General features: G+C 37.1%; 7 protein-coding genes across 7 annotated transcripts; 2 read left to right on the top strand and 5 right to left on the bottom strand.

Moving 5' to 3' along the window:
• Window positions 1-76: 76 nt before the first annotated feature.
• GCK72_020303 (uncharacterized protein) lies at window positions 77-2,138 on the bottom strand (the record flags this gene model as incomplete). The annotated part of the gene is made up of 5 exons (XM_003116150.2): window positions 77-262; window positions 309-506; window positions 563-721; window positions 765-974; window positions 1,917-2,138. 5 exons carry the CDS (start codon window positions 2,136-2,138, stop codon window positions 77-79), a joined length of 975 nt encoding a protein of 324 aa, XP_003116198.2.
• Window positions 2,139-2,332: 194 nt separating this feature from the next.
• Window positions 2,333-3,372, bottom strand: GCK72_020302 (uncharacterized protein; the record flags this gene model as incomplete). Its single annotated transcript, XM_003116487.2, has 3 exons — window positions 2,333-2,662; window positions 2,933-3,232; window positions 3,277-3,372. 3 exons carry the CDS (start codon window positions 3,370-3,372, stop codon window positions 2,333-2,335), a joined length of 726 nt encoding a protein of 241 aa, XP_003116535.2.
• Window positions 3,373-4,317: 945 nt separating this feature from the next.
• Window positions 4,318-5,311, bottom strand: GCK72_020301 (uncharacterized protein; the record flags this gene model as incomplete). Its single annotated transcript, XM_003116412.2, has 3 exons — window positions 4,318-4,638; window positions 4,902-5,204; window positions 5,258-5,311. 3 exons carry the CDS (start codon window positions 5,309-5,311, stop codon window positions 4,318-4,320), a joined length of 678 nt encoding a protein of 225 aa, XP_003116460.2.
• Window positions 5,312-6,541: 1,230 nt separating this feature from the next.
• Window positions 6,542-7,829, bottom strand: GCK72_020300 (uncharacterized protein; the record flags this gene model as incomplete). The annotated part of the gene is made up of 5 exons (XM_003116506.2): window positions 6,542-6,682; window positions 6,729-6,954; window positions 7,093-7,199; window positions 7,258-7,632; window positions 7,677-7,829. 5 exons carry the CDS (start codon window positions 7,827-7,829, stop codon window positions 6,542-6,544), a joined length of 1,002 nt encoding a protein of 333 aa, XP_003116554.2.
• Window positions 7,830-9,449: 1,620 nt separating this feature from the next.
• Window positions 9,450-11,233, bottom strand: GCK72_020299 (uncharacterized protein; the record flags this gene model as incomplete). Its single annotated transcript, XM_003116432.2, has 6 exons — window positions 9,450-9,863; window positions 9,915-10,137; window positions 10,186-10,483; window positions 10,787-10,935; window positions 10,983-11,068; window positions 11,117-11,233. 6 exons carry the CDS (start codon window positions 11,231-11,233, stop codon window positions 9,450-9,452), a joined length of 1,287 nt encoding a protein of 428 aa, XP_003116480.2.
• A 512-nt stretch (window positions 11,234-11,745) lies between these two features.
• GCK72_020298 (uncharacterized protein) lies at window positions 11,746-12,375 on the top strand (the record flags this gene model as incomplete). Its single annotated transcript, XM_053733499.1, has 1 exon — window positions 11,746-12,375. One exon carries the CDS (start codon window positions 11,746-11,748, stop codon window positions 12,373-12,375), a length of 630 nt encoding a protein of 209 aa, XP_053582412.1.
• Window positions 12,376-13,434: 1,059 nt separating this feature from the next.
• Window positions 13,435-14,797, top strand: GCK72_020297 (uncharacterized protein; the record flags this gene model as incomplete). Its single annotated transcript, XM_053733498.1, has 4 exons — window positions 13,435-14,048; window positions 14,092-14,442; window positions 14,515-14,668; window positions 14,726-14,797. The coding sequence occupies 4 exons, from the start codon at window positions 13,435-13,437 to the stop codon at window positions 14,795-14,797; spliced, it is 1,191 nt and encodes a 396-aa protein (XP_053582411.1).
• Window positions 14,798-15,457: the final 660 nt, after the last annotated feature.

Below are 15,457 nucleotides of genomic sequence, written 5' to 3'. Positions count from 1 at the left end.
TTCTCAGAGACCTGTTTTGAAAATTTAAAAAATAAAATTCACAACCCGTTTATTAAGAAAATTCATACTCAAGAGCTCAAACTATCGTGTTCGTCCTCTCTAACACCACTCTTTGTGCTCCCAACGGCGTCACTTTCTGTTGTTTGAAAATAGGATGAGTCATGTAGAATATCCAGGGAACGAATACAAAGTCACAGTCACTTCCATAAGGCCGCAGTGCTAGGAAGTAGGCAGATGCAGTGGGCCAGAAGATGAAGACGAACTGAAATTCGAGGTTTATGATTTGACTTCTTCTAGAAGAGTCTCACCACAAGTACAAAGTTAGTGATATAAGCTGGGAACATTGAAATTGTGATGAGGGTTAGTGACCGTTCCGCTTTTCGAAGCTTGGCACTCTCTCGTTTTATTTGAAGCTTCTTGATTTTTTTGTAAAGAATCAAGTTGGAAATTAGACAGGTTGCCAGCCAGAAGATGGAGTTTAGAATTAAAGTTTCAGCCATGCGCCACTTAAAAATTTTTTAATTGGAATCTAGTTTTAACTTTGTTCTAAAGTAGAACTTACACCGAACCATGAGCCTGTCCAATAGAAATAGATCTGTCCAAACTGATACGTTCCTAACAGTTGTCGACAATCCCCAATAGCCGGTATCAATGGGGAACAGAAAAGAAATGGGTACAGGACAATAATTGGAATGGAAACGCGGACTATTTTTTGGCAAATCTGAAATTTTTATTTTTTATTTATTACCAAATAGTTTGGATACCGAATCAAGATTGATCGGATTATAAACAGGAATCACTCGCAGAACGGATAACAGGCTAGGCATCATCATTGCGGTATAGTTGAAATAGACAGATGAAAAATAGAGAATTTTCAGGAAATGGTTGGGCTGTACAGAGGCACACCAGGATGTGATAATACCGGTTGCAGGGATTCGAATTGTTGAATAGTCGGCGAGCATGTAGAAAAAGCTCTGAAAGGTTTTGGTTGAGTTCTAACAAAGGAACTCTTTGGAGACGCGACTTTCAAACGATCTATAAATTTGGTAATAGGTACTTTCGACTACGTGGAGTCGATTTCTGCCATCAAAACCGGCTAAATGTCTCTGCAAGCCGAGTTATGAGCTCTCAAACGTTTCATGTGGTTGAGCATTTTCACATAGAATTCCGATCGGCTGCATATACGCCACCGCGCGTATGTTGCAAAAATGATAACATTTTGCGTATACTATTATCCTATTAGCAGGGTTGGGAAATTCCGGGCCGGGCCGACTGAAAAATTTTTCTCGGCCCGACCCGGTCGGCTCGACTCCTGTAGAAATTTGAAATTTTTTGAAAAAATCTTGAATTATTTTTTGATTTTTTTTGCAAAAAAGTGGATTTTTCGACTGTGTTTTAGAATATCGGTAAAAGACTTAGCGTACGAAAAATTTTGAGAACTTTGACTTTTTTTAAATGAAAATTTTGCAAAAATTTGTGAAAAAATGCTGCTCATTTTTTGAATCCGGGCCGACCGGGCCGGGCCGGGCCGGAAGAATTTTTTGTCAGCCCGGCCCGGCCCGGGATTTCCCAACCCTGCCTATTAGGAATTCCATGTGAAAAAGCTTAAAGTTAGAGAGCTCATAATTCGGCTCGCTGAAACATTTAGCAGGTTTTGAAAGCAGAAATGAACACCCCGTAGTGGAAAGTACCTTCAACCAAATTTATAGATCGTTTCAACGCCGTGTCTCCAAAGACTTCCCTAGTAAGACTTTGTCGTTCTGTGGAGCGGAAGTTCTTTTTCGAATTCTTTGGCTCTGAGACTTTTCGAAACCAGACTTCTCGAAACTAAAGGCACTTCCAGATTCGTCATCAAAGATTGTGAAACCAAAAAATACCCAGTTTTGAAACGTCCGGTTCGAAACTTTCTCACTTACCAAAGTCAATTGAAGGACAATCACAAAGAAGACATGTGGATTGATAGCATTATTCTTCTTTATCACAACGCTATCCACGTAAACCCGAAATATTTTGATAATAACAAAAATAGTGGGTATCAAATAAGCCAGAGGAAGACAAGTTGTTAACACAGGAATAGTGAACAGATCGAATCGATAGTTGATATAACGAATATCTCCATTTATTGTCTCGTTATTCATATTTGGTGGGAAGTGGGAAGAGGGAAAAGCTGGTGGGAAGAGGGAAAAGGGGATTGGTCAGAGAGTGCGCTATCTCTTTGAATTCTATAATTATTCCATATAAATTTGGGGTTGACTAAACGGAATAGCAAATGTCATAGTAACATTTGAGAAGAGAAAAATGTACATTTTGTGATAGTGGAAGTGACAACAAACTACGATTCTGACAAATCCTTACACTTCAAATCAATGAATTCATCCAAAAATTTCTCGACGGGTTTCACCACATCCCTTCCACAATAATCTTTTGTCACAGCTCTCAAGCACTCTCGTTTTGATTTTTGGTATCTTTCACAAAGGAATTCAGGAGTTTTCCGAAAGATGCTTCGGTTTTTCAAGCAGTGATATTTCGAAAACTCTGGAAGCTCCTTATCGATTGTTTGGATACAAACAGTGAAGTGTGATACTGTAAGTTCTGGTACAGCGAGACTGAATTCTATCTCATATTGTTCGTCTTCAGTAAAGCAGAGTCCTTCCATGCAGTCCTGAAAATGATTAACTTTTTGGACTTTGAACAATAAATATATGTACTTTATATGTGTTTCAATGAAAACTCTAAATTCATTTTTAGAATGCCTTTGTGTATCTTATGATGATTCGTTTATGCACTTTTATTTATTCCTGGCACGGAGTACTGAATGAGAGTACACTAATAACCAGTCTTTTGCAAAGCTAAACTTTTGGAAAGTTTCCTAAACGAGGGACTGCGGATAGCTTCTGAGATCAAATAAACAACTTTAGGACACCCAACTCACCTGAATCTCTTTGCACTTCACCATCACCTCCGTCACATTTTTGAACCTCGGCAATCGCAATAACTGGTTTTCAATCTCTTGCTCCATCACATTTTTCTGAGCATAACATCTCTGAGCATTCAATCTATAATATGTCTCGGAGCATCCCGAATGAGCAGGAATGAACGTCAAAGTGTCCACAAGTTCTTCATAATAATAAGCGAAAGTGTTGTGTCTATCAGGATGACACTTTTGTTTCACTATTTTCAGAAAACACTCTTTTCCAGCAATGAATGACTCTCGTTTCTTCACGTTGTCTTTCTGAAACACTATGAATTTTGATGGATATCACAAAAAAGGCTAACCGTTAAAAACTCAAATCTGCTGGAACACCCAAACTCCTTCAAAACCACTGCTTCAAAAAATTTCAGAAAGCAGTTCTTCGTTTTATGATTCAACATCTCCAAATAAAATGGCATACCATCGCAGATTATGGGGGGAAAAGAACAAAATATCAAAAAGAAAAGTACCAGTTTCATGTTGGATGAAACTCGGGAGGATTGAAAATTTCAGATTTTAGATTTGATAAATCAGAGGTTGGAACAGCTGTCTGGTGATAAAGAAAACGAAAATAAGATTGAGAGGATAGCTTAAAGGTCAATAAGAAGTAGATAAGAGGGTAGAGGCTGGAAGTCAAAAATAACTTGTGGGATCAAAAGTTGACAGACGGAGCTGAAAGAACTTTTTTAATTAAAAATGAAGAAGACATTTTGCTCAAGAAGTTAAATCATGTTATGAAAAGTGTAGATAATTGAACTCTGGTTTTTTGAAATTTTATCCGTTCTTGTGATAATGTTCCAAAGATAGGTATCGCTAGGTGGACTCTTAAACATAAACTTGTCAACCGGGCCGAAACGGGCCCCACGGGCCGGCTCGTAGCTTTCTTCAAACTGGGTTTATGAGCTGAAAAATATACCAAAATGTAGATCTCAAAAAGTTCTATGTCCGCGTCTCACCTGGGGCCGGATGGGTAGTCGTTGATGTGCCGCAGGCCGGGACAAAATGTTAAAAACGCAAAAATTACAAAAAAAAGCCATTTTAGCCCTGCGGCACATTAGCGAGTAGCCATCTGATCTGTAGTATGGCACAGACATAGAACTCGTCGAGATCTACACTTTGGTATTCTTGTGCTCATAAAACTCAGTTTGAAAAAAAGTTACGAGCCGGCCAGTTAGAGACTTTTTATCAGATCGACTTTTCATCATATTGGTATTTTTCTTCGATGATTGCTCATTGGGCTAGAATAGCCAGTTTCAAATTTATTTTCACAGATTCATTCACAGTTCAATTATATACAAGTATTTACAATACAATATACATATATTACATAAGAACAACCAAATTTATCATTCGTCACATTTCAAATTATTCAAAAAGCTTTTCAACGTTTTCTCATCATTCTTCATCACATCCTTTCCACAAATATCCTCCGTCACTTGTCTCATACACTCCCTCTTATTCTTCCATCTCTCACAAATCACAGTGGAATCTTTGCTATAAAAATCATGATCATTGAGGCATTCGTATTTCGAGAGGTCCGGCTTCTCTTTGTTGATTTTGTTCATACAAACCGTGAAGTCAGATGTGGTGAGTTCGAGCACGTCGCAGCTGTTCTTGATTTCGTCTCGTTCGATGGAAGTGAATTTGCACGCGTTTTTGATGCAAGCCTGGGATTGAAAATAATGAATGTTTTGGGAAAGGGATTTTTAGTGTTTATCCTGATACAAATCAGAATTGTACCGGTTTAGAACTACATAAAGTGAGAACAAGACTGTAACAGAAAAATCATCTGGCGCCGTTCTTAATCGGTACAGTTCTAATTCGAGAAATTCTTTAAAAGATTGGTATCGGATTTCTGTGAGGAAACTTTATTCTTGTGTTTTGACTAAAAAAAAATTTTCTTTCATTTCCTATCCAAGATCCTACTCACCTGTGCATCTTTACACATCTTTAACACCTTCACTGCTCCATCATGTGTCTCTTTCACTCCAGTTTGATCCTGCATCTCTAATTGAAGAGCATGTTTGTGAGCATTGCATTCAATTGCCTCCAATTGGAAGTATGGAGCAGTGCATGTGATGTTGTCATTCGGTTTTTCAGTCAACAATTTTATCATTTGACTATAATTTTCTTCGAGGAATGTAGCACGATCTGATGGACACTCTCCCTTCATTATCTCCAGTGCACATGGTTTACCTTCCATGTAGGCATCGTGCTTTTCAGATGGATCTTTCTAAAAATGGACTTGCTCGAAAAATGAAGTTTGAAAATGACTAAATAACTAACCGTCAAAAACTCAAACTCCTTTGAGCATTCGTATTTTTCATTTATCAGAGCCATGAAGAATTTCTCGAAACATTCTTCGGACCCTTCGCCCAGAAGATTTCGATGGAAAGATAGTATCGAGCAATTTGCAGATAACACCAATAAGGAAGAAAAGAGCAAAAAGTGTGTAGACATCTTTTCTGAAAATAAGTAAATATTCTGAAATTTCAATAAAGGCAAGCAAATAAAAGTTCAAAAAGAAGAAGATTCTGAAAGAATGGACTCTCTCTCGTCTATTTATAATTGTTTTCCTCGGGGGTCCCGTGTCGTGCCAACTGTTGTTGTTTCTTTTGTTTCTTTAATGATCAGTCCCCGGACAACTGATATTTGTTTGTAGGTCACCGAAATATTCAAAAGAAAAAACAAAACATAGAATAGTGGATCAGAGCTTGGATACTCCTCCTGATTTTTTGAAGATCCCAGTGGGAATATGTTTTCAGTTTTCAGGAAGAAATCGGATTAGCTGGTCATTGGTAAATGAGAATTGGTTCCAGTTAGAAACCATCAGGATCAATAGTTTAGAAGGAAGTTTTTGAACTTTTTTCAAAATATTCATACTTGTGAAGGTCCGGGCCTTGTAAACAGAATGAAGGCCCGGATAATTAGCGCCAAAATTCAAAATTCAAATTATATAAATCTTTTCGCGAAAAAGTCAAATTTTTGACTATGATGCAGAATTAGGACAAATTCGGAAAAATTATCAAAAATTTTCACATTTTCAACGAAAAATTGATAAAAGGGGGGCGTTCGGGCCCCGGGCCGTGCCGGTCCGGGCTGGTCCTTGACAAGTATGAAGATATTCAATCATCTGGTTTATAAATGACCAAAAAATAAACTGGAAGCTGACGTATAGCATCTAATAGCATTGTCAAGATCCAAAGTAAAAATTCCCTTTTATTTTAACTATTCCGAGACTTTTCATAGCTTTCAATTTACATTATCAAGATTTACATCACTATTCCCTTTTTCATTCATCCGGCAGGTAAATGTTTCTATTTCTTCAATTCCTCACATCAGAGTTGCGTTACTGCTCAGTAATAACTCATTTGATATTCAGAAACGCCAAGAACATCAACCCCTTTTCTAGGATTAACGCGTGCTTACAAAGTTTGGCAACGGATTAAAATTTTGACGAAGTTTTTAATGAAAAGTAAATTACGCTGACGTAGTTTTTGAAGCGAAATTTTGGAAATGTTTTATTTTGTGCTTCATTCAACTATTATATTAACAGCAATCAATATGAAATCAGTGATTATTATTATTCAATTCTTCTTGGCTGTTATATTCGAACGGAAGAACGTAGGCCACACTTCTGGAATTGACAAAGAATCGGTGTTTGCTATACTTCCGCAGAAATGGGATCATCTCGACACACTTTCGGCGAACCTGAATTTCGAAAAATTCATTTATTCCTTTCGTTTCGATTTCTTACCGTTTTGCTGAAGTAGAGAAGAAGAATGGGAGGAGAAAGTGTGAGAACATCACTAGCAAACGGAGTGAGTTGCAAGACCCATTCGGCCACCCATGGGCTATCGGGGAACGGATTCCAAATAGTTATGATCGCATTGAAAATAGAGAGAATAGTGAGGAACATGTCGATAAAGAATACGCAGAATGTCATTTGTAGAAGATGTTTGTCTATCACATTGATTCCTTCCCTGGAAACTGATTAGTTGAAATGATGGACATACTTACTGTGGAAAAAGTTTAGTATAAGCTCCGCCCACAACTCCCCGCAAAAATGTTTTTGTAAATCCTTGTCGAAACTTTATTTGTTTCACAGTAAAAGAACTAACCTCCTGATTTTCTTCATTTTCAGATAAGACGACGTGTTGCAAACAATATTCGCAGCTGTAATGATACACAGAATCGGAGTCAAAATTGCGTAAATCTTCCAACGCTCCTGAACAATTCAAATATTTTTAAAATAGAAAAAAAACGATTTCATATCTGAAACTCACAAAAGTGGAATCGACACAAAAGTAGTCTCCAGTACTGTTATACCGATAGTATGAGCGATTGACGAGAATGAACACAGTGCATAGGAAAGGGGAGAGAAACATGGCCAACGCCAGATGGACAAACCACTTGTTCCACCACATTTCACTCGTCAGAGGTTTGAAAATCGCAGTGAATCGATTGAGACACAACAAGCAGTTGTAGATGTACTGACTGTAGGCGAATTGGTAGTGAAGGGTATGGAACACGTAGAGTGGGAACTTTGTTTCCGGGTGGTGAGCGTCATGTTCCAAGAAGAACGAGGCAAAAGAATCATTGATTTTAGTGTTCTGTGGAACACGAAGACTTATAAACGAGTTGATGTAAGTCATCATGTTCTGGAAATTTTGTTTGAAAGATTATACGTTCCCTTGTCACTTACCATGACGTAACCTACAACGAACATCTTATAGAACGAGCTTTTCAAGTTGTATCGATTTTTTACGACCGCCCAGCAGACCCATGTATAGAGTACCATTCCAGTCACCCCATAGAGCAAGGTTAGTCCGAATTTAGGCTTGAAAACTAGATCCATTTTGGTTATGATTCGAGTAAAAAGCGGAAATAGAATAAATGCTAAATGACTAATTGGGCACCAAAAAGGCGGAGCTCGAGAGGATTAGTGGAAAGGTAGACGGTTGCAAAAATTATGATTTAAATGAAAATTCTTCTTTTTTTTCTGTCTGCTCGCAGTGGTCAGGAAGAAAAATTCATAGGGTGGAAAGTTGTAAGATCAGATACAAAAAGGCGAAAAAGTCTGCAACTCGGTGAGTAAGAAGAACATGATAATCGGTAATTGTAGGGGTGAATGAGACATTCGGAATTCGAATGGACTCCGTGCGTCACTGATGTTTTGAACGTTTGCAGAGAGTTGTAGTCCATAGAATATGACTTTTGTGAGTAGGAGAATAGTAGGGGTACTGTTCCTGTGAAAAAGCTGAAACAGTCCCGCGGGTTAACGAGTTAAAGGTTAGTACGCAATGACACAAACACCGAGAGACAGTTGAAAAAATCAACCAATTTCTGCTTAAATTGAGAGGGGGACCAGACCTATCTGAAAGTTATCTGAAAATTCGAAACCCAGAATGGCAGGGGAGGCTGAAACTGTATCAAACCGTTTTCATATCAAATGTCGTAAATTTCTCCAATGAACAACAGTACAAACACAAAATCTTGCAAAAATTTCAAATTTCCACTGCCATCGACTAATATCTGTTCTCCAGACCTTTCAGTTTTTAAAAAGATTTTTAGCTTCCCATCATCGTCATCTCACTTTCCATTTATTAAAGTTCAAACTCTATATTTTTACTCGCAAAAAAGTAATATCTCAAAGATCAAACGTTGCTTTCAATCCCGTTGAGCTCTTAATTACCAATAACACTCTCTAGGTGATACACATTTGTTTTCGCTTCCATTTCAGGAAATTCGACTCGTCATTTGTTTTCGAAGTGAAATATGTGCTCTTGGTCTTTCTGCATTTCATCCTCTAGAGACAAAGTGGCAATAAGCGAAGATGATTATGAGCCATTAGCAGAATGGAGATCACCGCGAATACGTGCTATAACTGTGACGCAAGTGTTTTTGGAAATTTCGATTCGAGATTTTAGGCGGGAAAGTGAGATTTGAAGGAAAGGACTTTTCAAGGGTTTCAAATAATTGGAGCTGCATTTTTGGGTATTTTAGTAGGAGATGTGCACAAAGAAACGCCAAGAGCGGTATTCTCTTTTCTGTGAGAACTCGTCTCTGTAGATAATCTAAAATTCTGCCAGTTTTATTTATTATGTGAAACCTTTTAAAAACGGGAGGCCAGTACCGTTGCAGTATGCCTGATCAGAAAAATACACCGACTCAGTTCTACATATATAGATCCATGAACTCAGAATTACCAGGTTTTTGAATTTCAGTTCCATTCCTTGATTACTGTTCAATATGACATCAGCAAATATAATACCTATTTTTCATACATATGTAAGTACTTATCGCTTCAATTCAACTAGTTCCAGGAAGTGTATCACTTGTTGGTGAAACGATTGAGGAAACACATTTCAGCAATAAAGAAAGTGCATCCGAACCAGGCATTGGCTTGACAATCTGATAATTCAGTAAAAATCTATGAGTACAGAACATTTATTGTTTAAAAATTATGCAAAAATCACTACACAACTTGACCAAGCTTACAACCCGTTGGGTCTATAGTGGGATTGGATGCTGAAGCAGTGGTCACTTGATTAGTAATAGGATCTCTTCTTACTGTAGTCACACTCGTATCCGTGAAAAAGAAAGCTGCAATAATCTTCGGAGAGGTAGAGAATACAGAGGGCTTTTGATTGGGTTCCAGCTTGAAAATATCTTCTGAATTCTCACTTTCCAATCGATCAGCATCTAGTGTGAAGTATTGACAATAGAATGATCCGGGAGTGGTATTACTCGAAGTAATTATCAGTTTCTTGGATTTTGTGGGGGACCATGCAACAATTTGGTCGCATACTAATTTGTCAACGTTGGAAAAAAATCTTCCAAACTTGTGCTCCATCAAAATGTTGATTGGTTTCTCAATTTTGGAGGATGTCTGAAAATAATTCTATGTAAATCTGGCACCTTTGATAATTGAAAAACTCACATAAAATCCGGACAATCCAGTTGAATTTTCGTCATGTTCAAAATTTACAGCCAGTTGCTTGAATATCGAATCATTCACAATAAGTCCAGTAGTGTTTGGAGAAGTTGTTGTATAGCTTTGATCAGGGACATATTTGTTCTCAATAGTCATCTCTACAGGACCTTCCGCTATGAAATACCAATAATCCAATGGAATTTGAAGCGGTTCGATGTGTTCGAAATGTCTAGAAACAAAATGAATTATCAAACACATTTGAAAACAATAAACTTACACTTCCGTCATGCCCGTCAGCTTAGCTTGAAGATCATATCGTTCCAGAGACATCCGAGTTTTGAAGAATTGATTTCCAGTGTCATCAATCCAGCTGGCAGAAGGCACACCCCAGTGGAAGTGGAGATTGTCTTTGGAGGATTGATGAATGTCAGTCACATAAGAGGATTTTGAAGGGGTTTTGTCATTTTTGGAATTGGAATTCAGTAGTTGAGTATTAAGAATGACTACGGTAGTTTTTGACGAGGTGGTTTTGATGGTTGCATTGTCTTTGATGATATGAACGATGAATGTGGGATCTGGAATATGTACATGGATTATATTTGACAGTCGAACGAGTCAATTTAGTTTTTAAAAATTTCCGGAAATCAGAACTGGTAGTAATCATAACTGACTAAAACATGGTTGAAAGCTGTTAACATAGATTTATATTCATACCAGTTCTATATCAGGCAGTTTTGATTAAGTGCCTTAAGGTGACCATGGACAAAAGTTAGTCGAACATTGTGTGTTTTTTTTCGAATAGAATTAAGGCGGGCCTGTTCTTATAGTTTGCGCTTCATTCTCAACCTAGAAAAGTACATATGTTCGAAAGTACTCACCTTCTGCTTGTTGCCTCGTTGTAACATACAAAAATCCAGTCAACTCTTTCGTTTTATATGAACTATTGCTAGTTTTGATTGTCAGTTCCCCTTCAAGAGTGACATATTTCGGAGTTCCATCTTTATTCAAATCACAAATCTCATCTAATCTGAAATTATTTAAATTATACTCGTATTCAAAGTTCCACAATCTTACGTTATTCTCGTCTTTCCTGATCTTATTTCGATATTTTTCAACAAGTCAATCCCATCATTTGAGGCTAGATATAAACGTGATCCTTTCTGAAAATTTTGAAAATGATTTTTAGAGTTTCAGCAAAAAACACTTACCTCAACATTGTCAAACTTGGTTTTGACTCCTGAAGGGCATTTATTAATTGGAACAATTGGAAGAACTGGAGGTGAATCCACAGATTTGAAGAGAGAAGAGAGAAATTGGAAAACCATGATACTAGTGAGAACTGATAAGGTTTCCAACAATTTTCAGTATTTATATAGGTGCAATTCGATGACGTGATTTTGTTAAGTTACGTGGTTTACTCTTATGACTAATTGAGATGGTGGATGAAACAGTTTCATCGATAAATTAAGCGTTAAAACTGGAAACGTGCGGAGAAAATGTTGACTTTTTGATACTTAGATTGGAATGACGTGCTGATTGTTCCCAGAATTATAGATAAGAGATGCTGATAAGAAATACTGATTGAGAAACTTTTTATTGTGGTTTCCCTTAACCTGAACAAGTGAAATCATGTACTCAAAACTTGTTGAAATGCCCGATGTTGTTTTGTCAACTATTTTACAAACCTTGGATTTCAGATCGAAGTAAGTCATTTTATTATATTCATATTTGAGTGTTTGTTTAACCTATTTCTAGACAATCCCTTAAAAAAGTATGCCGAACGTTTCGGAATTTCATTAATGAAATGAAATGTGACTACAATTTGTTAGGAGTTTCAATGTTCTACAGCTCTACCATAATTGAGTTATGGTTGCGAACTGACGATAGATATTTGAAATTTTTCTACCAACAAGAAGCAGATGGTTGCCTGATGTTGGAGGAGAGAAGGTTGGAACCTCCTGATAGGAAAATAATGGTACAATCGAAGAATTTTGTGGAAGTGTTCCTCGGAGATTTTCAAAACCTTATGGATCATCAAAAATCCACACTAGAAGATCTATGGATTTATATTCAAGATCAATTTGGACGACAAGAATTAGATGAGATGGCAGATAAATGGATGAAAGGAATACAATCAGTTTTGAAATCAAGACCAAGAATCCTTAGAGTTGAAAACTTGCAAATGCTCATTCTGAGCCAGAATGATGTTCTGAGAGTTCTCCCTCACCTCCATCCGATGTTTTTGAGACGAATTTGGCTGAACCATACAGTTGATTGGCCTCAACGTATTTTGGCTATCGATAAAGTTGTAGAGTTGGAACAGTGGAAACATTCATACGAGCTTGGAATATACCGGTGTGAAGTTATTGAATCGATTCGAAGTTTTACTCATTTTTCGAAAGTTGAATTGGTATTGAAAGAATGTTGCCTCGAGATGCTTTACGATCTAAAGAAGGTGAGTTTTTGAGATAACAGTTCCTTGATTTACCCGTAGTTTTTAGGATCTATGCAATTCTTACTACTTTGAAAGGTTCAAACTTTATATCGAATCCGTAAACGAACTAGACATATTCACAGTGTTCGGACCACCCGTTATTAAAATGGATAAGAATAAAATTCCTCGGAAAAGGTGCTTCACGAGACAATTCGATTGTGATCAAGTTCTGGAAGTGTCGGTGTATGATATGAACTTAAGTCGGAATTACAAAAGAATCATCATATCTCGTCTTCCTCTTATTTTTGTTCCTCGAAAAGTTGTTAAAAAGAAAATGATAAGATGAATTTTAAGACATAACAATATACTGGATGTTTTCAGTGGAAAATGGCCAACTTTGACAGTGTATTTCGTTGTCACCTGAATGTCCGATAAACTCTTTTTTGTATGGGTTGGATAGAGCAAAAATAGTTTATTTTTTTTTGTTGACCATTTTTTTGTAGGGGCACTACCATGAAAGTTACAGGTAATCAAAGCCATTTCTCCCTGAAACCGACTAGTTTCAGTCCGTTTTAGCGAAATTCCGGAGCTTTTCGTAACTTTGTAACTTCCAATAGAGTATCCCTACAAAAATAATGGTCAACTACAAAAATGTTGTGTCATTTTTGCTCTGTACAATTCATACGAACAAAGTTTGTACACTGTCAAAATTGGTCATTTTCCACTGAAAACAGCCAAAGTTGATAACATTCTGAGCGGTACTTTAAGGGAGCAAGAATCGTACATCTAATACCAAATTCTTAAAATTGAACAATTTTTGCTTTCCGGTGCATGTGAACAATATATTCTCCTCTTCCCCCTCTTGCTTCAATTTTATAATTTGAAATGATTTCATTAGATACATAATCTGCAAATTTCTTGAACTTTTGAAATGTCGAGTGACAATTTTCAAAAAATTTCTCAAAACAAAACCGAAAGAAAAAATTATGATGTTGAACCTAACAATTAGTTTTCGAGATATCAAAAACAAAAGTCCAAATTTTTCGAATAAAAAGCAAATTCTCCTCTTCTCTTCTTCATTTCAACAAAGAAATGGCAACTCCTGCACCATACAACTGGACCGCTTACATTGACTATCCGAACTACTATTATGTTTATGAAGACATGGATTATGAGCCGAACCCCGTTGTGTATACCACCGAGAAGGCCGTTCAGTTGAACACGTATTGTACTTATGCAACTATTATCATTGGTATTTTCCATTTCTTGGTTTTGATCCAGAAGCAATTGCGCTCCAATACAATTTTTATTTATATGATTGGAGTTGTAATTTCGGATATCATAAGTTTCTCTCTATCGTTTTCCGATAAAATCACCGCATCTTTACTTACCCCTCAGCTCATAAAATACTCTGAGAAAGATTGGTGTTATCAAGATCCATGGGTTCCAATTGATTTGGTTGGTCAAGTAATATCAACTTCGTTTGCTGTTACGAGGAGATTATCGATTTGGTTGGGTCTGACTATGGCTGCAATCAGAACTATTTCGGTGATGTTCCCAATGAGCAACAGAGTTGAACGCATTACAAAACCAATGTCCTCTATTGTTTTTATTGTTTTCTTGACTATTATTTGTTTCACACTTGACCTTTATCGATTGATTGGATGGGTTCGAATTTACCAGATCGGAGATATTACACCAAATTTGTAAGACGTCTATTAGGGTGTTTTGATCTACTTGAAATTTCAGTTGTTATGCCTCTGAAGAAGAATCGAAACAATATATTTTGGTGACTTCCATGCATTTAATAGATAGAACTGAACTGAGTCTTACGTATTCTGAAATTGCGATAAAATTCATTCCAGCTGCAATTTATCCGATCCTTACCGTTTTCCTATTCTTTGAACTGAAAAATATCAAAAAACGAAGGAGTAATATGAGAAGTACCGAGAGTCAGAAGGCGAATAACACAACGACTCTGATACTGATTATGACTATTTCCTTTATTGTTACTGAAGTTTTTGCGGCGTTCATGGAAATTCTGAGTTTATATTGCAATCTCGCGGAAAATCCTGATTGTGGAATACCTTGGAAAACGGAGTAAGTCATTCGTAGTGTACAGCTAAAATCCAGTTTCAGAAAACCTATTAATCCCAAATCAATAACTTTCAGCTTTTTTGTCTCAATGTCACACCCTACCACACTTATATTACGAGCTCTCAATTCTTCCTCTCATCCATTCATCTGCACTTTCATGTCGTCGCAATATCGGGATACTGTGAAAGTTATGTTCTGCAGCAATCGGATTAGTCGCAGAGCTATAAAAGTGAGTTTATAATTACAACAAGTATCCTCTCGTTAAATTGTCTTCAATATTTTTCAGATGATGCGACTGGATAGTTCAAAGAAGATAGACTCCCTGGTCTCGCAAGCCTCACCGACTGTGCAGAGTTAACGTTGGGATTTTGTATTATCAAATTGCTTTTTCTAAAAATCATACTTGTCATCCGGGCCGAAACGGGACGACACTGGCCGGCGCGTAATAACTTGCTTAAAACGCAACGGCTGAAAAATATACCAAAATGTAGATCTCAGCGAGTTCTATATCCGCTGGCCGGGCTAGAATGGCTTTTTTGGTCATTTTCGCATTTTTGGCACTTTTTCCCGGCCCGCGACATATCAACGAACAGCCATCCGGCCCGTACTAGGTCACAGACATAGAACTCGCCGAGATCTACATTTTGATTTATTTTTCAGCCCATAACGTTCCGTTTTAAAGGAGGACTGAAGTCATATTTTTTTATTTCAGATTCTGATACTTCAGAAAATTCTGAGCAACTTTCATCATTGGACCATGTGCTAAAAATTGCTCTAAACGCCATAAATTCACGTTTTCCCGGCTCAAAAGGAGCCTAGATGGAAGAGTTTTCCCACGCGAATTTTTGCCCTCGTGTAGTCCTCTCGGACAAAATTATTTCTTTTTATTTCTCGATTTTTCGTTTTCTTGCTTTTTTCAACAAATTTTCGTGTATTTTTCAATTTATATCGTAAAAAAGAAGAAAAAACACGAAACTATGTTGAAAAAAGCAAGAAAACGAAAAATCGAGATATAAAA

The sequence above is a fragment of the Caenorhabditis remanei genome, chromosome V (assembly GCF_010183535.1).
Source record: "Caenorhabditis remanei strain PX506 chromosome V, whole genome shotgun sequence".
NCBI lineage: Eukaryota > Metazoa > Nematoda > Chromadorea > Rhabditida > Rhabditidae > Caenorhabditis > Caenorhabditis remanei.
This window is presented reverse-complemented; position numbering and strand designations above follow the sequence as displayed.